The 22,442-nt window shown below is 42.0% G+C and overlaps 1 protein-coding gene across 2 annotated transcripts; it reads left to right on the top strand.

Moving 5' to 3' along the window:
* The first annotated feature begins 935 nt into the window (after positions 1 to 935).
* On the top strand, positions 936 to 18,834 carry SFPQ (splicing factor proline and glutamine rich). Of its 2 annotated transcripts, XM_032877201.1 has the most exons (13): positions 936 to 1,850; positions 2,567 to 2,755; positions 3,115 to 3,416; positions 3,515 to 3,610; positions 4,699 to 4,895; positions 5,000 to 5,084; positions 5,422 to 5,539; positions 5,870 to 5,918; positions 5,999 to 6,120; positions 8,563 to 11,748; positions 14,961 to 15,004; positions 16,689 to 16,773; positions 18,140 to 18,834. In XM_032877201.1, the coding sequence occupies exons 1-10, from the start codon at positions 1,044 to 1,046 to the stop codon at positions 8,698 to 8,700; spliced, it is 2,103 nt and encodes a 700-aa protein (XP_032733092.1). In that variant the 5' UTR covers positions 936 to 1,043; the 3' UTR covers positions 8,701 to 11,748; positions 14,961 to 15,004; positions 16,689 to 16,773; positions 18,140 to 18,834. The 2 variants fall into 2 exon arrangements, with proteins under 2 accessions (XP_032733092.1, XP_032733093.1); XM_032877202.1 differs by lacking the exon at positions 8,563 to 11,748 and having other exon boundaries at positions 18,140 to 18,230.
* The last annotated feature ends 3,608 nt before the right edge of the window (positions 18,835 to 22,442 follow it).

Genomic DNA, 22,442 nt, shown 5'->3' with positions numbered 1-22,442 from the left:
CTCTGCCTACTTGTGATCTTTGTCTGTCAAATAAATAAAATCTTTTAAAAAAATAAAGTATCTTAATCTGTTCACAAAGTGTTGAGTGCTAGTGGATTATTTTATTTATTTGAGAGAGAGGGGGGAGAGAAAGCACAAGCAGGGGAAGGACAGAGGGAGAGAGTGAGGGAGAAGCACGCTCCCCGCCCAGCAGGGAGCCCAACGCGGGGCTCCACCCTAGGACCTTTGGTATGATGGCCTAAGCCGAAGGCAGATCCCCCAGTACTAGTGGAAGTAAAGAAAATGTTATATTCCTTCTGTGATTTGTGTATGTAAATTACTAGTCTATACACACGCATGTACACAATTAAAATTTTTCTTTTTGAACAAAGAGTGCACTAATTTAAGCCTATTCCGAAGTTTATATTGCTTAAAACAAATCTGTACTCCAGTGAGGGTCCAAAATGAAATTAATAAGACTGTGTGTGAAATCGGTAAGATTTTATTTCTCTAATTTAATTGGCCCAGCACAAGGTAGAGTAGGTAGTAACCACAAGTAATTTATGCTTTTGAACCGGAGAACATCTGTTCTTTTCGGGCAAGAATACCGGCAGGCAGCTCTTGGGGGGTAATCAAGAAAAGAAAAGGGTCCTCTAACATCTCTCCCCAGGAGCTGATAGGGCCCTGGCTATCAGAGAAAATTGCTCTGGCGAACCCATTCAAATTTCTCACAGCAAATCACAGTGGCCTACAGCCAACTCCTTTTCCGCTCATTGGCCAACTGGAAACTTCAGCCCCTCCCCCTATGCCTCCCTCCTCTCATCCGGAAGCCAATCGGAAAGATTAGCGCTCCGTAACTTAGTGTCATCAAGTACCGTACTTGTAATTGGCTATTGGAGCTACCGATCGAGAAGTAGGCGGGGCCATACCAGCTGGTCTATATAAGAGGAGGACAAAGGCGGCGCGCCGCCTGTGTCATCCGCCATCTTGTGCGAAGCAAGGTGGCCTCCACGTTCCCTGAGCGTCTTCTGCGCTTCTGCCTCGACCGCCCCTTGATCACAGACATGTCTCGGGACCGGTTCCGGAGCCGTGGCGGCGGCGGTGGCGGCTTCCACCGGCGCGGAGGAGGCGGCGGCCGCGGCGGCCTCCACGACTTCCGCTCCCCGCCACCCGGCATGGGCCTCAATCAGAACCGCGGACCCATGGGGCCCGGCCCGGGCCAGGGTGGCCCCAAGCCCCCGATCCCGCCACCGCCTCCGCATCAGCAACAGCAGCAGCCACCGCCGCAACAGCCGCCACCACAGCAGCCGCCGCCGCTTCAGCCGCCACCGCATCAGCCGCCGCATCAGCAGCCGCCGCCGCCACAGGACTCGTCCAAGCCCGTCGTTCCTCAGGGACCCGGCCCGGCTCCCGGAGTGGGCAGCGCTCCGCCGGCCTCCGGCTCCGCACCGCCTGCCACTCCTCCGACCTCCGGGGCCCCTACGGGGCCGGGCCCCACCCCGACCCCGCCGCCCGCTGTCACCTCGGCGCCCCCCGGGGCGCCTCCGCCCGCGCCGCCGAGCAGCGGGGTCCCCACCACCCCGCCTCAGACGGGGGGCCCGCCGCCTCCACCCACAGGGGGCCCGGGCCCCGGGCCTAAGCAGGGCCCAGGGCCCGGAGGCCCGAAAGGCGGCAAAATGCCAGGCGGGCCGAAGCCCGGCGGTGGCCCGGGCCTAAGCACTCCTGGCGGCCACCCCAAGCCGCCGCACCGAGGCGGCGGGGAGCCCCGCGGAGGTCGGCAGCACCACCCGCCCTACCACCAGCAGCATCACCAGGTGCCCCCGCCTGGCGGGCCAGGCGGCCGCAGCGAGGAGAAGATCTCCGACTCAGAGGTGAGTGTCTCCCGGAGCTACGCGTCGGTTTCTCTAAGATGGCGGCGGCCCCCTCCTCTTTCCCTTCCCGGCCTCCATTTTGTCGGAGACCGGAAGGCGCGTGCGCGCGGGCGGCGGAGGGCGGGGCCGCTGCCGGAGCGAGGGGCGGAAGGCGTGGGTCCTCTTCCTGGCCCCGGGCTAGCCTCGGTTGGCTGAGGACCGAGGGTGGGTGGCCTGAGGAGGAAGCGCTGAGAAGCTGTGCTGGGCCCTGTTAAAAGTAGAGGATCCTGGGGACAGAGTAGAGCGTGAAATGCAGGGTTGGCCAGGTCGGAGGAGACCTTAAAAGCGCAGGCACAAAGGTACGGGTGATAGCAGGATTTTCTTCGCATCTTTTTTTTCCACTTAATAGATGGTGGCCATTTTAACTTAATGTGTGCTACGATTTAGGTTTGCCAGGAATACTTAACATATACAGCTGATGTTGATTATGTAGAGTCGAGTTTGGAGAGGGTTATAGGTCCATTCTCGAGTGTGTTGGATGGTTTGGGCTGTTTGATGTTTGGATAGTTAATACGTTGGAAATCCCTCAGATACGGAATCTTGACTTTGACTTTAAATGGACCAGAAAAGCAACCCGATTGGTGGTATTACCCAGTCTGGGAAAGCGAACATTATTACTGGATTTTTCTATTTGCTAAGGTCACTGGTTTCTGAAAATTTCCTTCCTTTTTCATTAGGGATTTAAAGCCAACTTGTCTCTCTTGAGGAGGCCAGGAGAGAAAACTTACACTCAGCGTTGTCGATTGTTTGTTGGGAATCTACCTGCTGATATCACAGAGGATGAATTCAAAAGACTTTTCGCTAAATACGGAGAACCAGGAGAAGTTTTTATCAATAAAGGCAAAGGATTTGGGTTTATTAAACTTGTGAGTTTTTTTTTCTCTTTTTAATGTGGATTTAGAGGGGTTTTCCCTTGTGTTTTTTTTTTTTTGCTACTGCAAACTCTAGTGTTCAAGCCAACAGCAGTAAGTTGGTCTTTAAAATTTTCATCGTTTTTTACAAAAAAGGTGCAACTGTTGTATTGTGAATAATTGTTGGTACTAAGAAAAGAGGAGTGGGCGGGTAAGACCTTTACCTACCCTGGGTGGTGTCAGGGAGAGCTGCCTGCGGATCTTGAGCTGAGCTGAGCTGGAGAAAGGGAAGGGAGTTAAGCTTTTGACAGTTTTAGAGTGGGTGTTAACTGATGTTGAAGTTATATTAACATGAGTATGTCTGATACTTTCAGGAATCTAGGGCATTGGCTGAAATAGCCAAAGCTGAACTTGATGATACACCCATGAGAGGTAGACAGCTTCGGGTTCGTTTTGCCACACATGCTGCCGCTCTCTCTGTTCGCAATCTTTCACCTTATGTTTCCAATGAACTGTTGGAAGAAGCCTTTAGCCAATTTGGTCCTATTGAAAGGGCTGTTGTAATTGTGGATGATCGTGGGAGATCTACAGGGAAAGGCATTGTTGAATTTGCTTCTAAACCAGCAGCAAGAAAAGCCTTTGAAAGATGCAGTGAAGGTGTTTTCTTACTGACAACGTAAGTTCATATGCTTATACTAATTTTTATTTATTAACTTGGATGAAGACATTGGGATAAAACGAAAGCAGTTAAGATGGAACCATTTCTGTTACTAGAACTCCTCGTCCAGTCATTGTGGAACCACTTGAACAATTAGATGATGAAGATGGCCTTCCTGAAAAACTTGCACAGAAGAATCCAATGTATCAAAAGTAAGATTGATTTAATCTGAGCAATTTTTAATTGCAAATGAGAACTTGTAGTAATTTTTCAGTTTTGCTTAGAGAATGAGAAATTCTTTGAAATGCATGTGCTTGATAGAAATAGAAGGGTCAGGAAGTTTAGAAGTTTTGAAGCAGAGATAGTCAAATGCTTAATGTTTGTTGCTGAGATAGGTATGTTTTATATGCAGTTTTGTTTGGCCTTCGAACAACTGCATGATGAATACCTATCTTTTTAAGGATTAAAAAAACAGTCCTTGAGGGATGCCTGGGTGGCTCAGTTGGTTAAGCTGCTGTCTTTGGCTCAGGTCATGATCCCGGTGTTCTGGGATCGAGTCCTGCATCGGGCTCTTTGTCCAGCAGGGAGCCTGCTTCTCTCTCTGCCTCTGCCTGCCACTCTGCCTGCTTGTGTTCTCTCTCTGACAAATAAATAAATAACATCCTTTAAAAAAAAAAAGTACTTGAATAGGAATTTGGTTAGAGGAAATAAAATTAGGAAATGAGGAAGGTGGGATTTATCTCCCAGGATTTATTGTCCTGGGATCTGTTATTTATTACTTGGTGAAGATTTGTTAGCACGGCCGGGTACGCATGGCGTGGCAGTGGGTGGGAGTAGAAGGAGAGAATCTTAAGTAGACTTCTGCTGAGGCAGGGCTCACTCATGGCCTGAGCCAAAATCAAGAGTCAGAATGAGCCAACCAGCTGCCCCTGGAACATGCCATTTTTTTTTTTTTTTTTTAATTTATTTGACAGAGATCACAAGTAGGCAGAGAGGCAGGCAGAGAGAGAGAGAGGAGGAAGCAGACTCCCTGCTGAGCAGAGAGCCCGATGCGGGGCTCTATCCCAGGACCCTGAGATCACGACCCAAGCCGAAGGCAGAGAGGCTTAACCCACTGAGCCACCCAGGCGCCCCGAAACATGCCATTTTTAACGTAGGCTATTTTACATGAACCATGGGGGCCGTTGCCTTTTGGGATTTCTTACATGTGATAGGCAGGGGGGACATCTGTGTTTTTAGGGCAATCAGGTAGTATCTCTTGTGTGTGTCCGCAAACTGGTTCATGTTTAAATACTGTCAGGGAGAGAGAAACGCCTCCTCGTTTTGCCCAACATGGCACATTTGAGTATGAATATTCTCAGCGATGGAAATCCCTGGATGAAATGGAAAAACAGCAAAGGGAACAAGTTGAAAAAAACATGAAAGATGCAAAAGACAAATTGGAAAGTGAAATGGAAGATGCCTATCATGAGCATCAGGCAAATCTTTTGCGTCAAGGTAAAAGACCCTTTTGTGTAAATTTCACTGATAGGATCAGTTGGTTTTTGAAATTTTTTTATAGTCCCATTGACGTGAATTCAAAACAATTTTCTAATGTTCAGATCTGATGAGACGCCAGGAAGAATTAAGACGCATGGAAGAACTTCACAATCAAGAAATGCAGAAACGTAAAGAAATGCAACTAAGGTAAAATTTTGTTAAGCTAATAAGTCTTTGCTTCTGGATTAACATTTAGAGGAAAAGATGGGCCTAAATTTTGCAGGCAAGTCTAATGGACTACAGAGAGGTTACATACTGTGTCAGTGTTGGTTTAACACAAAGTTGGAGTAGAATGTAAGGTTTTGATTGATGATGTGTTTTCTTTGCCAGAATGCTTCTAAGTCTATTCTACACCACACTTTCATGTGTGTTTGCTGTAATCTAGACTTCGTAAAGCTCTGAGGCACATTACTAGCTTTCTTTAAAATGGCTTTTAAAAGATGCATATGACACTTTAGTTTATATGCTTGATGAATATTTCCAGGCAAGAAGAAGAACGACGTAGAAGGGAAGAGGAGATGATGATTCGTCAGCGTGAAATGGAAGAACAAATGAGACGCCAAAGAGAGGAAAGTTATAGCCGGATGGGCTACATGGATCCAGTAAGTAAAATTCTTTTGAAATGTAATTGGAGTTGTCTACAAAACTTGGAGGTACCTAAAATGAAACTTTACTCAAATAATGACATTTTACTTCACGGCCGTTCTTTATACAAGTGTGTTATTGTGATTAATACACTGTTAAGTTTTATTTTTTTAGCTGGGCCTAAAGATTTCACTGGGTGGGAAGAAGCCTTACAGGTTTTCTGATAATTGAGTTCTCAACATTTGGTTTCAGAATATTGGTTTTACGTGTAGTCTTAAGCGATTTTTAAGTTCTGGAAATTTTTTAGGTATAGTACAGGTGTATGAAAGGGTTTATTTTTCTTGCAGAGAGAAAGAGACATGAGAATGGGTGGTGGAGGAGCAATGAACATGGGAGGTAAGCAGGAAAATCAAATTAGCAATACCATTAGAGAGCAGTGTCCTGGTTGAGTCGTAACCAGCATTTTTGTTTCCTAGATCCCTATGGTTCAGGAGGCCAGAAATTTCCACCTCTAGGTGGTGGAGGTGGCATAGGTTATGAAGCTAATCCTGGAGTCCCACCAGCAACCATGAGTGGTTCCATGATGGGAAGCGACATGGTAATGTATCCTGTATGACGTAGTACGAAGGAAATTCTCATTTTTCACAACTTACGTGTGTGTGTTTTGTTTTTTGTTTTTTGGTTTTTTTTCTTTTTTAAGTAGGTAACTGGACCTCTTTTTAGTTCCCTTATCACGTAAATCATAATATCGAGGAGTACTTTGGCAACATAGAAGAACTCTGTGTGCGGTAACCTAAACAGCAGTGGTTGCCAACAACAAGTCAACGCTGTCAGTAGTGTGTTGGAGTTCTCTTTGGCAATAAGTAGACATAGGTGCTTTCTATTATATTGCTTGTGTACTTTTGCACTCTAGCACATGGCAAATTCAAATTCTAAATGTTAGATGATGTACCTGATTATTCTACATCCAAGTGAGAGTAATCAAATGGCAAACTGTCATTCATTAAGCTGATATTTGCCATAAGTATGAATCAGACTTGTAGTTTATAGTTTTAGGCATGTTCTAGTGATGTGTAGGACTTTGATCTATATTTGGTGTGGTTTCTACCCATGAAAAGGGAGTTGTTCACTGTTTTGACTCGTCGTTTCCCACTTGTTGGGCCTGTCCATAGGTGCACCTTCTAAAATAAACTGACATCTCTATTTTGCTACAGGATAGCAAAAATCATTGACAGTTTCAAGCATACTAGTTGTGTGCATTTGATCTGAACCTTCTTGATGCTTTCATATTTTAACTGTACAGATAGCCTGTCAGGATGCTTTTAGAACCACCAAGTGAGTTGGTCTGAGTGGCTGTGTTAGGGCTTTACAGATCGTAGGAAAATTGAATAGTGGATTTAGAGGTGGGTTTAGAGAAGAGTGCATTTTCACAACTGAACTGAATCTGATTGGTTCACCTGCAAACTTTTGGCAGAGGAGGGAAGCTTCAGCACGAAGCTCATTAGATTCATTTTACATCTTTATGTATTTTACATATAGGAGTATAAGGATTTAGTATGGGGCCTAGTCTATTTAAAATCTACATAAGGTTTTTTGAGAATTAGAATCATAAACACCTGGTTGGGTTAAAACACAGTGTTACTAGCTTTCTTTAAATTTTAAAAAATACTGTGGGTAACATTTTGGTTTATATGCTTTTCTAAAAGGTAGATTGTAGGTCTGTATCAGATTTGTAAAACTAATTTGACGTGATGTTCCCACAATTAAGGTTCTTTGTATGTCCCTTGTAACAGGTAGGGTTTTAAGATGATGTAATAACATAATCGTGAAACCCCAAAATTTTCTTAGAGCTTTTGAGATACACAGCATAATGTGCTAAAACCCTCAAATTTTTAGGATTTTGAGAAATAGTTCAGAGGGTTGAGGTTTAGTTTTTTAAGTAGTTCTGTAGTATTTAGTAGGAAACCTATTGGAAATATGTATAGGAACAGTTAAACCCTGATGCTCCCCCCCTGCATTTTTGGAGTGATGCTCTCAGTAATTTATTTTGAATGGAATTTGAAAGATAGTTGAAGCTTCTGTGCTTTGCATATCAATAGGGTTTTTCTGTTTGGGGACTATAGGTTTCTCAGATTAGAAGTACTTAAAACTAGGTGGAATCATGAAATCCTGCTTTATTGCAGTTACTTGAGCTTGGTGTTTAGGTTGTTTGAGAGAAAGCCAAAACGTGGAATCCTAGCTAACCAGTGGACTTCAAAGACCTGAAGAAAAAGCTGGGCCGGTGTGGGGGTGGGCTGTATATTCAGTCAATTGGCAGCAGTACAGACTACTGTGAACATAATTGTCTCTGGTTACGCAGTGATGGTTCTGAAGGTGGTATACCTGTGAGAATATGGCAACACTTTTTAATGAAGTTACTGTGCCGGTTAAGTGACTAAATCTGGTAGTCTTCTATGCTTTTTCTTTTTGTAGTCTGGTAGCATTTTATTAAAACTTTGAACCTTTTAAGATTTCTGCAAGTTAGCAGATGTGTCTTAAGGTCTTGAAAAGCACAAGGTTTCTTATGCAGCTCATGCCACTAACTGGTGAGTAGGTCTTTGTCACTTCATTGAGTGCATTGAATCTGTCTGGTTGGGCTTGTTAGGCTTACTTGGAAAATAAATTTCCTGTTCAGACCTTGAAAGTGAGAAGTTTGCAAGCTTTTCCAGTGGGTTAATCTGATGTGAAATTTCTTAAAACTCATTTTGGAATGGGTTTTCACATCTGCACTAATTCTTAAATTTTTTAGCACTACAGGGAAGACCTATTCTTTGAAACAGGTGTATGAGAATGGCTCAAGTGGGAACATACCACAAGGCATGTATTATCGTAAACTAATTTTCAAATTACCCTTTTTTCCTTTCTATGTTCCCGGTACCTGTGGATCGACTCATTGGTGATTGTATCGACGAACGTTGACTACGGAACCTTCTAAAATATTTACTTAACACACATGGACATCAACTACATATAATGAACTGTTAATTTACTGTTCCAATAGCGTACTGAGCGCTTTGGGCAGGGAGGTGCGGGACCTGTGGGTGGACAGGGTCCTAGAGGAATGGGGCCTGGAACTCCAGCAGGATATGGTAGAGGGAGAGAAGAGTATGAAGGCCCAAACAAAAAGCCCCGATTTTAGATGTGATACCTAGGTTTTCATTCCAGTTTGTTTTTGTCTTTTCTTGTTTAGATACCAATCTTTTAAATTCTTGCATTTTAGTAAGAAAGCTACCTTTTTATGGATGTTAGCAGTTTATTGACCTAATATTTGTAAATGGTCTGTTTGGGCAGGTAAAATTATGTAATGCAGTGTTTCAAACGGGAATTTTTTTTCTTTTTATTTCCTTTTTTTTTTTTAACTGTATAATGTCCCTCAAGTTATGGCAGTGTACCTTGTGCCACTGAATTTCCAAAGTGTACCAATTTTTTTTTTACTGTGCTTCAAATAAATAGAAAAAATAGTTATAATATTGATCTTCAACTTTGCCATTCATGCTTCTATGCACATTAGGCTAGGTATTCCACTTTGAAAGCATGAGCGTGTCTAGGCCTTCAAATGGCACCTGCCATTTCTGGGAAATGTATCTGTAGGCTAAGTATTGCTTTCTACAAACAAGTACCCCCTTGTTTTAAAAAGAAGAAATGCATATTGAAGTAGTTTCATGATTTGATTTGTTTGGCATTATAGGAAGCAAGCTGGTGCTAAGTATTTTTAAATGGTTATGTAAGCAAGCTGAACTGTAAATCTTCCTTCGGGAATGTGTATTAAGATGATGGAATGGGTGAAAGACTATTGGTAGGGAGAGAAAGTGGGTATGACTAAATGGATCTTTATGGCCCTATGATCTATTCTTTCCTTGAAAGTTTCTGAAGAAAAAGTGGAAAGATCATTCTGTTGCATTTCTCCATTCTTGTTTTTAAAAGAACAAGTCCAAGCCCTACATATGGCTTGTATTGAACTTTCACATTTGAATTAAAGATTGTTAAACATGAAGCCTTTTCATGTATTACTTCAAGTGATTTATGAAGATGGGGTTTAGTCTGAAAAATGCAACTGGAAAGTAAGAAGCGTAGTAGCCATAAAGTAGCTTTAGCTATGTATGCATTTGTACTCTGTAACTTTTACATCTCCTTGTGCTACTGCTGGTGGGCAAAATCTGTAGGACTGTAACAATCTACTTATTCTCTTGTCTAAGAACTAGTGGTGACTGTTAATGACAAATAGGGTTGCAGATAACAATTCTTACTGTAAAATATTTGTTAAGATGTTTTTCCATAGTTTACTTTCGATGTAGCACTAATTCTGGAGAGAGTTGCTTATGCTACACAGTACAAATAGCCCTTCTTCCCACCATAAAGTTTTGGAGTGTTTCGATGCTGTTGTCAGTTGATTGTCAACTTCATTGAATCTCCTTCCATTAGGAAAGACATTTTGACTTTTATTAAAGTAGATCGTTACTGTTGTCTGTTAGTACAACGGGAACCTGTTTTCCCAGTGCATATATGTTAGCAGAGGAACAGTTTCCTAAAAGTAGGTAAAGTAATGAACGGTTTGGCTTGTTCTTAGTTACGTTTCCATTCAAATTTGTACATTACAGAGCTCTCACTATGGAATGTGTCTTCCTCTTTTTCACCTCTGTTCTTGGTGCTAATTGGCAAAAGTAAAATTCTAAATCAAATCTTGGTTAAAATGCTGAAGCTTAGTATTGTGCCTGAGTACAAAGGGAAACCTATTGTTGAAACAGTTGAGCACTTTCTGCATAGGAAACTGGATAATACTAAAAGTAAAACATTAGTGGAATATAATTATAGGCGTGTCACCCAGTTCTGCTTGTGTGACTGACAGGTACATGGTGTGCTAATTAAGGAAGAGAGTCTCCTTAGAAAATCATCATTTCTTCACCAAGACACTTGGAAATGGGTAGTAGTTCTACCACTATTCTATCAATAAGGAAGTTTTGTCCTAAGTCATCAATTGGTGATATGTATGAGGTTATCTGTATGGAAACAAGGGTGTGGATTTGAAAGGAATCCATTACAATCTGATTGAATTGCATGGTAGGGACTCCACTAATGATAAAATAAGGGGTGTTCATGGGACACCCACAGAGGGTGAACTTGAATGTGTGTGGGCGGGGGCTGGTGGGGAAGTGGGAAAATCTGCCTATAAAATTAATGTTTCAGTTTATTTTTCAGATTACATGCCTTTCTTTATAAGGGATGCTGGCACAGACCCCTAAAATAAGCTTTTGTTAGTACTGTACCTTTGAAGAGTGGTGAAGGATGCTAATGGATAATCTCCTGGAAGTTGTGGCTTTGATAGCCTTACTGTGGGCTGTAGAATTGCTAAACGTTGTTTAGCAAATAATGTTGCTTAGTTCCAACTAAGTTTTGCCTTTCATCACTGAAACAGCAGTGTACCAAGGGTTGTAAGCTACTCAAATAGACTTTCAATAAGTCTTGGAATGCATATGATAGTTTTTAGACTAATGTGAATTTAAATCATCTTAAAAAGGAATTTCCTAAAAGCTGATAATGAAATGTGGGGTGGGAAAGGGAGTGTAGTACCTTTGAAGTATTTTAGTCATTTTTCTCATTTAAAGTAACCACCTGCCCCCATTTCCTCTCCTCTACTTTCTCTCATAATTTTGTGTTAAGAGGAACACTGATCGTTTTAAGCCTATTACTCCTAATCTTAAAAAATTGCATTCTCTAAGAGACCCCAGTGTATTAAGTAGGTACCTTCTAAGATTAACCCAATGGCTCACATTCAGTGAAACCCTAATCCTCTTGGCTTAGAACACTAATTAAACTCCTTCTAAGTAGAAGTACTATAAACCCCACCACTCTTTATAGATGTATTATACCACTAATATAAACAGATAATAATTTGGGAAATTGTAACGGTACGCCTGTGCAATTTTTTATAAGTGGCATATTATGGCAGACAAAAATTTAGATACTTGGCTTTTCTTGGGCGCCACTACGTTGTGGCGGAATGTTTTCTGGTGTTCTTGGACTGCAATTATGCACTCTTAAAGTAGTGGCCTGCTACATAACTGCGTTTAGCCAGCATTTCTGCAGTGCGTAACTGTGAGGAACGTAGTACCGCAAATGGCAATGGACATTAGGACCCGGATGTAGTATTCCTGCTTGCTCCAAGATTCTCATTGCCGACTGCATACAGGTAGGTAACAAGCAATATAATCTAACTTGGTGACTTGCTATGTACTTTTATTCCGTGGGCATTCTGACATCACACTTCTGACAATGAAATTACAGTGCAGCACCTAACACTTGTATGGTAAAGCTAGTTTCTATCAAAACTGCGTGGGTTTGGGCTTAGAGCTGTAATTTGTCAGGCAGAATTCAGTGCTGTTGCAGTTCTCAGATAAAAAGTGCAAACTTGATTCTTTGGTATGTCTGATTCAGTTGCGTGGTTTCCTTTAGTTGCATTGTAACTGAAGAGAACCTGGAGCATATCAGTGGTGTGGGGGAGAGGGAATCAAACCATACGTGGGAAGTAGAGTGCTTTTAAGCATCTTGACACGACTGTATAGCATGTGATACTGAGTCTCTGTTGTAGCAAACTGACCTCATAGGTCAGCAATATTGATTTCAGAATGCAATCTCGGTAATTTCTGTAGGTTGAATTAAGACAAAGTACAGTTTTTTTTTTTGTAATGTGATTAAAAAAATTTTTTTTAAATGGGCTTCATGGGAATACCTTTGTTACTAATGTGGGCTTAGGTGGGAATCTAATGTGTATAGTTCAAGTTATGTGACTTATCTAAATATGTCTCTGCTCTAAACCTGGGGGAAAGTGGTGTGGCATGTTGATTTGCCTGCAGTTGAATACATGTTGGGAATCATTTCCCAATCCTAAGCCTTCGTCGTATTCTGTAGGATAACTGCACATGTTCAGAGTAGCTTTTCGAATTTGGTTCCCTTATTAGCTTTAGGGATGTGATGTTACATAATCCAAAATGTTCACCCAAGAAAAAGAAAAGTCTTCAAAAGCACCTTCTTTTGTTGCTTAGAACTTAAGCTTTTTGTAAGCTTTGCATCAACTGTTGTTCCAGACCTCAATTCAACTTAACTTTGGTCTCTGAGCTGGTTTTTAGATAGCATGCATGAGAAACAGCTATCATGTATAATGCTTTCTGCTCTGTAACTGAAAAGTGCGGTTTACTTTGCATAAATGCCGGTGAAAACTCTTCATGACTATGAGAATTTTCTTCCACTCTATCAAGAAAAATGGCTTGTTCTTTGGCAAGCAATTCACAAGGTGGGGACAAATTGGTACTTAATATGTAGTCTGTTCAAGCAAATAACTTGACTCTCCTATTAAAAAAGCAAATGGTGACTAGTTTAGTTCTATATTGATAGTACAATGCAGTGCAAACATAATGCTCAGTATTAGTGACGAGAGTGTCACTAAATTGACATACAACCCTGATGGGGTTTTCCTGTGGCATAATTCATTAAATCGGTGGCCAACACTTGCTGCCGTGATTTAGTGATTCGAGTGCTTAGAAACAAAAGCTCAAGTTTATTTCCGAACAGCCAGTAACAATTTTGAGAGAACGTACTTGTTATAATCTATGGACTTGAGGAACATTACTGGGGAGGGCGGTTAATTTTGCTTCATTTCTGCTTATTTCAAGATGAATAGGTTTTTGCACTTTGAAATGAGAAACCTGTGACTTAAGTCGATTCTTACTAGTTTCGATTTGTATGTAGCTATAATTTGTGAATCTTAGTGTAGAGGGTCTCACTCACTCAAAAAGCTGGGAATAAATGGGTTGCAGTAACAACACTATACCGAGGTGCTTGCATTGTATTTCATAGTCTTTTCTTGTTACAAACCAAAATTATTCTTTTTAATGAGAATGGTCTAAGGTTCAGAGGTGTGATGCCAGAATGCATTTTCGTACTGTTAGGCCCTTGGAACAGATACCGGTGCTTTCTGAAAGATGAAAGAAATGGAATGGGTGCTCTTCACACAGGTTGCAAAACCTACAAAGAATGCATAATAGTCTCATTTTTTCCCCTAGAGAAGAGATGCGTGTGACTAGTTTTGGACTTTTAACCTAAATGGGGGTTGCATGTCTCCTATTGTTAATCATTGTCAGCTGCAGTGACATGATCCACAGTCCTGCATTTACTGCCTTTCCCTTAATGATTTTGGACAGGTTTGAGAGAGCCAGGATGTTTGTTCTGGGCCTTTATTTGGTTTTGGCTTTAGCTGATAATGTTTCAGTGTTCTGTCAGCTAGTGCAGTTCTCAAATGGCTGCCTATTAGGGAAAGAATTCTGAGGATTTGACTGTTCCTAATCATCTGTCATTGCTGCTAGATAATGATTGGCAATTTTTAAGACTCAACTGTGGAAATCTCACAGTTGGTAAACCATCAACCATAAAAATGTTGCTTTTGAACACCAGTGCTGAAAAGATTTTATTTGGAGGGTGAGAAGGGGGCTGGATGCAGGATAGGATAATCTGGAGAATGGGGGAGAATGCAAACGATATAGTATCCCTTATGGATGGTACATGTGCAACAGGGAGCTCTTTTTTTTTTTTTAATCCCCTTGGCAGTAACTGATAATCAGGGAGGAAGAAAAACCTGGAACTTGAATTAAGGCTGATCTTTCTGGTTTTTGTGCACTGTGGCCCTGCCAGGCATATATAGTGAAGGTGAATGTTTTCTCCCTCAGAAAAACTCAGGTTCCTTGCTGTCCCGAATAAGGCCTAGCTTCCCTGCCCTAACTGAAAACTCAGTGAGGACTTGGAGGGAAAGAACGAGGCAAATACAGAGGATTGCAGGATAACAACTGCATTGTTGTGTACTGTGGATGGGGGAGGGCACTCTTGGGAGGACTCCTGCTGCAGGTGGTCAGTCCACCTGAGACCGGAAGACATACTTGAATGGGGAGCAGGGTACGTGCTTTTATATGAAGAGAGAGCTGATGTTAAAACTCATTTGGTAAGGTAAACGTTGTCACATACCTTCACATAAGGGATAGTATATTTTGGGTTGCAGTCAAACTTGATTGTGCTCAGACTGGTGAAAATAGCAGATAGGCTTTTGTATTTTAAATAAGGTACAGTTTTTATTCTTTGAATTGAGCTGTCTACTTTATTACTTTACATAAAAATAATTTTAGATTTTTTTCCCCCCATCAAGTTTCTTCCTGTTTTTTTTTTTTTTTTCCTTTTTTTTTTTTTTTTTTTTGGTTTTTTTTTTTTTTTTTTTTAGTTTATTTATTTTTTTAAATGCTGTAACTTGCCCCTAATCTTTGTCTCTGGAATTTTACTCTCTAAATTTTAAAGTTAACTAGCATTTTCAAACCTTTATACCCTTGTCTTTTATATTAACTTTCTCTTATTATTCTTTAGGTAAGAATGATTGAGGTTGGCTGATACTGGAGTACTCACTTCAAGTAAGTTTCCTTAGAAGTCCTAACCTGTAGAAGACTTTTTTTTTTTTTTTCTTTTTTCTTTTTAAAGATTTTATTTATTTATTTGACAGACAGAGATCACAAGTAGGCAGGCAGGCAGAGAGAGAAAGGGAAGCAGGCTCCCTGTTGAGCAGAGAGCCCGATGCGGGACTCGATCCCAGGACCCTGAGATCATGACCTGAGCCGAAGGCAGCGGCTTAACCCACTGAGCCACCCAGGCGCCCATTGTAGAAGACTTTTGAATGTGATTTGTTAACAAAGGTTAAGTAATGTGATTTAGCTATGTGGGGTGAAACGTGTTTGATTTTTCTTTTTTTTAAGATCTTATTTATTTGACACACAGCAAGAGAGGGAACACAAATAGGGTGGGGGGGAGTGGGAGAGGGAAAAGCAGGCTCCCTGCTGAGTAGGGAGCCCAGTGTGGAGCTTGATCCCAGGACCCTGGGATCATGACCTGAGCGAATGCAGCCGCTTAACGGATGAGCTACCCAGGCGCCCCAGATGTGTTTGATTTTTAAAATGCTTACTTCTGAGATAATACCCATGTGTTTTTGTTTTTGAAAACAAGATGCGGGGGGGCACCTGGGTGGCTCAGTCAAGTGTCTGCCCATGGTTCAGGTCATGATCCTGGGGTCCTGAGTTCAAACCCTGCATCAGGCTCTCTCTGCCTGCTTCTCCCTCCCTCTCTCTCTGCCTCACCCTGCTTATGTTCTCTTATGCGCTCATGCTGTCTCTCAAATAAATCTTTAAAATGGGTGTGTGAGCTTGAGAAAGTGGGGACTATTTTATTTATAAAAGTGTCAGACGATAGACGAGTTGACAGAAGGTACGTGGATGAAGCTGTGTTGTATACCTAAATAGACTGTTGTGTGTTTTATGTTTTAGTTTTAAGAAAAGATACAGGATTGGGGCACCTGGGTGGTTTGGTTGGTTAAACGTCTGCCTTTGGCTTGGGTCATGATCTCAGGGTCCTGGGATTGAGCCCCGCATTGGGCTCCCTGCTTCTCCCTCTCCTGCCTGCTGCTCCCCCTGCTTGTGCATTCCCTGTGTCAGATAAATAAATAAATCCAAAAATAATAGAGATACAAGATTATGTAAAGGGAAACCAGCTTGAATTAGTGGAAAAATGCCATATTTTTAGAACTCTAAATTCCACTCTTGACCCATTCAGAATCTCCCTTAAGATTCTCTTTTATTGGGGTGCCTGGGTGGCTCAGTGGGTTAAAGCCTCTGCCTTCGGCTCAGGTCATGATCCCAGGGTCCTGGGATCGAGCCCCACATCGGGCTCTCTGCTTGGTGGGGAGCCTGCTCCACCCCCACCCTCCACCGCCACCCCACCCCCGTCTCTGCCTGCCTCTCTGCCTACTTGGGATCTCTGTCAAAAAAAAAAAAAAAAGAAAATTCTCATTTACTTAGAGAACAGTCCAGTCTTGGGTAGGAGGAAAAATCCTGTGTGTGTGAGGAAATTTAGAAGACTATAACTGTAGTGTGAACCAGGTCTTTTCTAAGCAATAACAGAGCAAAACAAAAGAAAAAAAACCACTGATTGGGTGGGCTAAAAAATGTGCCTCTTGGTGATGTGGAGAATAAGATGTACACACTATAGTTAATGAAAATGTAGTATGCTGTACATGTTATTTTAATAAGATGATATTTTTAATGATAGGTGGATAAGCTATTAGTCTCGACGACATCACACAACGTGAACCAAGAAGGAAAGCCACAGCCTATTAGACTGAGGAACTATCTAGGTAAGTTGAATGTTTCTTATTCTGTAAACTCCCTTCAGAAGAACTCTTGGGTGTTACAGACGTAACTACTTGTGTGTGAATATTTAATTTTAACTTACTCTGTGTTAAAACTATGTAGGGAGTAATGTTGTTTTTATACTACTAAAAATACTTACAATCCTTTTAATAGCCCTCTTGAGGCTGTAGGCCTTGTTGTTGGTTTGCCTCAACCCTCAGAAAAAACCGGGACTGTAGGGACGCCTGGGTGGCTCAGTTGTTACGTGGCTGCCTCTGCCTGGCATGATTCCAGAGTCCTGGGATCAAGCCCCATATTGAGCCCCATCTCAGGCTCCTGCTCAGTGGGAAGCCTGCTTCTCCGTCTCCCACTCCCCCTGCTTCATTTCCCTTTTTCACTGTGTTTCTCTCTGTCAAATAAAATCTTTTAAAGGGGGGAGGTGCGCCTGGGTGGCTCAGTGGGTTAAGCCTCTGCCTTCAGCTCAGGTCAAGATCTCAGGGTCCTGGGATCAAGCCCCACGTCAGGCTCCCTGCTCAGTGGGAGGCCTACTTCTCCCTCTCGCACTACTGCTTGTGTTCCCACTCTCTCTGTCTCTGTCAAATAAATAAAATCTTTAAAAAGAAAGAAAAGGGACTTTAGTTTTCTGTAGGAGTTTGTATGTCTTTTTGCCTCTGTACATAGAACTGTGCAAAAGAGGGTTTGGAAAATTGGAAATTGCCTATTTTTTAACCAAATACTTATAAGATGGGGTCATCTAGAGTTGATGATGTCCTAGAAGGGTTGGCAGTTTCAAAGGGCAGCTTAGTTCTGCTGTTGTAGCTGGGAAAGCAGTCATAGACTGTATGTAAACAAAGGGACAGGGCTGCGTGCCAAGTTTACAAAAAAGTAGGTAGACAGTAGCCTGTTGTCTCATCATCTCATACAAATGGATATATAGTTAGATTATAGCTCAGCTAAAGGGCTGTCATAATCATTTAAGAGTAAGGTAGAAATAGTGTTAAGTAATTGACTGGATTTTAAACCTAGGGGAGGTGCCAGGTAGTGGAGTGTCTTAAAAGATCTCCCTTCTCAGTGGTTGCAACTAAAGTTCTAATAAATGGAATTAAAGGTGAATCAACTAGCTGGTGACAAAGGCTGGTGGTAAAATAATCTGCATTTTAATCCTTAACTATATAGTACTTAATGATCTATAAGTACTGTTAATACTTAGGATTAACAATACTTAATGATCATTAAGTACTGTTAATACCCCATTTCTTGATTAGTATTACTTTGATATTAAAAAGTTTACTTTTAGTGCTAAACGGTGAGTGTTTTTGACAACTCTGATTCTTAACATCTTTTGGAGTAATTGTTTCTTTTAATTGGCAGGATCAGGTGAACTCTGTCCAGAAAACCAATGAAGAACAGGGCAAAGAGGAATGAGCAGCCTAATTGTTAATAAAGACATTTTTAAATCAGATTGTGCTTTTATTTGTTTTGGTTTTTGTGTTTAAGTAGGACTTTTTGTTTGTAATATTTTCTTTATATGTCATCACCTTGTTTTTAGGTGACATGGGCATGGAACATGGTGATTCAGGACTCGGGCTTTCTGGCCGAGCTGCTTCAACATTAATTACTGATCAGCCTGATGGCCCTTCCTTGGCTCTTGTCCTAACTTAACTGATTAAGCCATCAATATTTTAAAATTGCCTTGATTCTTTATAGGTTTTATTCCTAAAATCAGCATGTAATGAAATACAGCAGTTAAAACTACATGTCCCTCCTTGATTGGGCTTTAGGCATAATACCATTTTGTATCCTGCTTTTGTATTTCCCCAAAGAATTGTCAGAGACGGTTATAGAGTATTGACATTACTTCACAAAGAAGCACAGACAGAATTAGAATTCCATCTTGCCAAATAATCATGTTTGGGTTACCCTGAGTAGCAATTTCTTGAAGTTAAAATGAATTGGAGTTTCATACGCAGTGTGAAATATGAGTAGATTCTTTGAATAGAAGCAGAAGGGAAGGATTGTTGGAATCGACTGTAAAATCGGCTCAATAAAGAAATTTGGAAGTAAAATCTGCTTTTCTCCCTTCACTCTAGTTATTTTGTTGAAATTTGACAAGTCTAGTCAAAGGGTTTGGCACCAGCTTAGTTAAGCATTTGTTCAGGAAAAGGTATGAAGCACGTGTTTAAAAGGTAATTCTGTTGATTTGTCACTGTGGGCCACGTTACTTAGAGTGCAGACTTTCTGAAAGCTCTAATTTGTTAGCTTGCTGTAATTAAATAGAGGAAGCTCAGGATTTAGAACATCTTGCTCAGTGTTACTTGAAAAAGTACAAAGAGAGTTGAAAGCCAAAGCAGTCGCTGCTTCCATGGGATTTGCTTTGAAAACCTGTGCAAGAGGAAGCCTAGCACTTAAAAACTACCAAGAGGTTGAGCATGAAAAAGACTGGGAAGAAATTCAAGGTTCATATGGGGAAAAAAATCCCATATTCAGGGATTTAAAGACTTAGCAATTGGAGCTTCTTGGTGGCTCAGTTGGTTAAGGGTCTGCCTTCAGCTCGGGTCATAATCTCTGTGCTGTGAGATACCAGGGTACTCAAACTTAGGTGGCAGCTGCCTTCCCTCAGTAAGCATCGCAAGAAACCCTGATGGAAGCTGCATGATGTGACCTCTTGTTTGTCACTTCTACACTTGGTAGAAACAGTCACAGTCCCAGTGAGATTAATGGAGAGGGGAAATACCCTCTACCCCTCAATGGAAGGAGTGAGAGAATATGCAGGTACAGTTCTGGGGTTTTTGTTCCTTTATTTTAGTATGTATGTATGTATGTATGTATGTATTTTAAAGATTTTATTTGATCTCAAGTAGGCAGAGAGCCTGATGTGGGGCTCCACCCAAGGACCCTGAGATCATGACTAGAGCCAAAGACAGGCTTAACCCACTGAGCCACCCAGGTGCCCCTATTTTTTAAAAGTGCAGATAATGTTTTGAGACCACTAGAGTCTTGAAATTCATAGGCTAGTTACTTGTTCATTTTTTTCATTTATCAGCAATACACTTGATTTAGCCAAAAGGACAAACATTTATCTGCAAGACATTTTGTCTCTTTTGTGCCAGATACATACTTAAAATGGAGATAACAGAGATGAAAAGATGTTCTGGTGGGGAGGTCTACGTAGGTGTAAAGGGGGAGAAACAATATATATATATATTCCACTTAGGTGTCAGAGCCTTTATGTTGGTCACGTAAGTTTAATTTATTGTCACAACCATTCACTAGTCCTCGACATACGCTGAAGCATGGAAATGGAATGATCTATGTAAGTAGTAGGCAGTTGGGTATTTTTTACTTTCTCAGCTCTATGCCCAGCAGAGGGCTTGAACTCATGACCCCAAGATTAGGGTTTCATGCTCAACTGACAGCCAGCCAGATCGTCTGGGGTATTGTTTTAGATGGAGACTTAACAAGCAGTGCACTCAGCAATAACACATGTAAGGGGTAAAAAGGAAACAGGCTTAGATGGGAAAGTTGGAAGTTGACATAGAGCAGGTCTCAGCCAATCCATGAACTGGCTCTTCAGAGTTGTCCCAAGTTATGTAAGGGGCTGAGCCTTTTTGTCCCACTGGATATTGACTGTCTCTAGTGGAATGGGGGGAAGGGTGGGCATAAACTCAGGCCTCTCTTTCAACTGAAGACAATTCCCAGAAAGGGATAGAGTGGGGCGCCTGGGTGGCTCAGTGGGTTAAAGCCTCTCCCTTCGGCTCAGGTCATGATCTCAGGGTCCTGGGATCGAGTCCCGCATCAGGCTCTTTGCTCAGCTGGGGGCCTGCTTCCTCTCTCTCTCCCTGCCTGTCTGCCTGCTTGTGATCTCTCTCTCTCTGTCAAATAAATAAATAAAATCTTTAAAAAAAAAAAAAAAAAAGGGATAGAGTTAGGAGCCTGTAGGAAAGTTGGGAGAGCAAGGGACTCAATTCTGAAAGGGGTGTCTGGTGGTATATCAGAATCCAAACCCCGTATGTTCACAGGAAACTCAGGGAAGACTAGTGCGCTCGCAATATATTTTTGGGGCTCATCAGCCTATAGGTTAACAGTTGAAGTCATGCGCCCAAGTAAGATTGTCCACGGAGCATATACAAGATGAAGAATCTGAGGATGCACCTCTTGAGAACACTGTGGACTCTGGTACTAAGAGTTTATGAAAGAGGGGTGCCTGGGTGGCTCAGTTCTTAAGTGTCTACCTTCAGCTCAGGTCATGATCCCAGGGTCTTGGATCGAGCCTGGCATCAGGCTCCCTGCTCAACTGGGAAGCCTGCTTCTCTCTCCCACTCCCCTGCGTGTGTTCCCTCTCTCACTGTGTCTCTGTTAGATGATAGTTCATGAAAGAGGGTTGCCTGGGTGGCTCAGGTTATGATTGCAGGGTCCTCAAATAAATAAAGTCTTAAAAAAAAAAAGCTCATGAAAGAGACTAAGGACAGGCAAGAAGTTACTCTCTAAAACAGAAGTTTGGAGTTTTGGAGGCAGAGGAAAGTGTTAAGAGTCTAGAGTGCAAGTTGGCAGGAGGATTTTCTATTTCTCTGAAACCAGAGGGAGGAGTACGGAGGGCATCTGGTGTTACCCTGCTGTTTGCTGTGCTGTGAGTAAAAAGAACCTGTCTTGGGGTGTCTGCCTGGCTCAGTCGGTGGAGCATGCGACTTATCTTGGGGTTTTGAGTTCAAGCCCTCTGTTGGGCATAGAGCTTACTTTATTTTTATTTTTTAATTTTTGGGGGAAGATTTTATTTGATGGAGAGTACAAGCATGCGGAGCAGCAGGGAGAGGGAGAAGCAGGCTCTCGCTGAGCAGAGAGCCTGAGGGGGGCTTGATCCCAGGTCCCTGAGTTCATGACCCCAGGCAAAGGCAGACACCTAACTGATTGAGCCACCACAGCACCACTAGAGCTTACTTAAAAAAAAAAACTTCTTGAGTGTCTTATTCGGACCCATTGAGTTTCATTTTTAGCACGTACAGAATTTTGGCAAGCTCCTGAGCTTGTTTGGTTAGTCATCTTTCTTGGAGTCTTGTCCTCTGTAAGATTTGCCATCCTCTATAAGATTTGAGTTATCTCTCTCTTTTTTAAGGATTTTATTTATTCACTTGACAGAGTGAGAGAACACAAGCAGGGGGGAAGTAACAGGCGGAGGGAGAAGCAGGCTCCCCACTGAGCAGGGAGCCCAATGAGGGGCTCAATCTCAGGACCCTGAGATCATGACCTGAGCTGAAGCCAGACGCTTAACTGACTGAGCCACCCAGGTGTCCCCAAAGTTCATTTCTTCAGACAGTATATTGAAGCTTGCTTTTTCAACCAATTCGACAATCTTTATTTTTCAATTGGAGTCTACTTTAGGCCATATATTTAATATAATTACCAATATGGTTAGACTTAAGTCTCCTATCTTATGTGTTTTCTATTTGTTCTGTTGTTTCCTTTTCCCTCTTTTCCTGCTATCCTTTGGCTACACTGAATATTTTTAGTATTCCATTTTATTCCTTCTATTGACTTATTAGTTATCCCTCTCACTGTGTCTTAGTGGTTGCCCTAGAGCTTCAGTATGTGCCTTTAACTTACCACTCCTTACCATCAAATATATGCCTCTTCACAGAGAAGTTAGAACCTTAAGACAAATTTTCCCCATCCTTTGTGT

The sequence above is a fragment of the Lontra canadensis genome, unplaced genomic scaffold (genome assembly GCF_010015895.1).
Source record: "Lontra canadensis isolate GAN:19392208 unplaced genomic scaffold, GSC_riverotter_1.0 scaffold60, whole genome shotgun sequence".
In the NCBI taxonomy this organism is placed as follows: Eukaryota; Metazoa; Chordata; class Mammalia; order Carnivora; family Mustelidae; genus Lontra; species Lontra canadensis.
Note: the sequence above shows the minus strand (reverse complement) of the source record. Positions and strands in the feature narration are given on the sequence as shown.

Coding starts and splice junctions, on each gene's coding strand:
- SFPQ (XM_032877201.1), top strand. CDS start 1,044: ATGTCTCGGGACCGGTTCCGGAGCCGTGGCGGCGGCGGTGGCGGCTTC. Junction 4,896..4,999: donor GGCAAATCTTTTGCGTCAAG/GTAAAAGACCCT, acceptor TCTAATGTTCAG/ATCTGATGAGACGCCAGGAA. Junction 5,540..5,869: donor GGATGGGCTACATGGATCCA/GTAAGTAAAATT, acceptor TTTTTCTTGCAG/AGAGAAAGAGACATGAGAAT.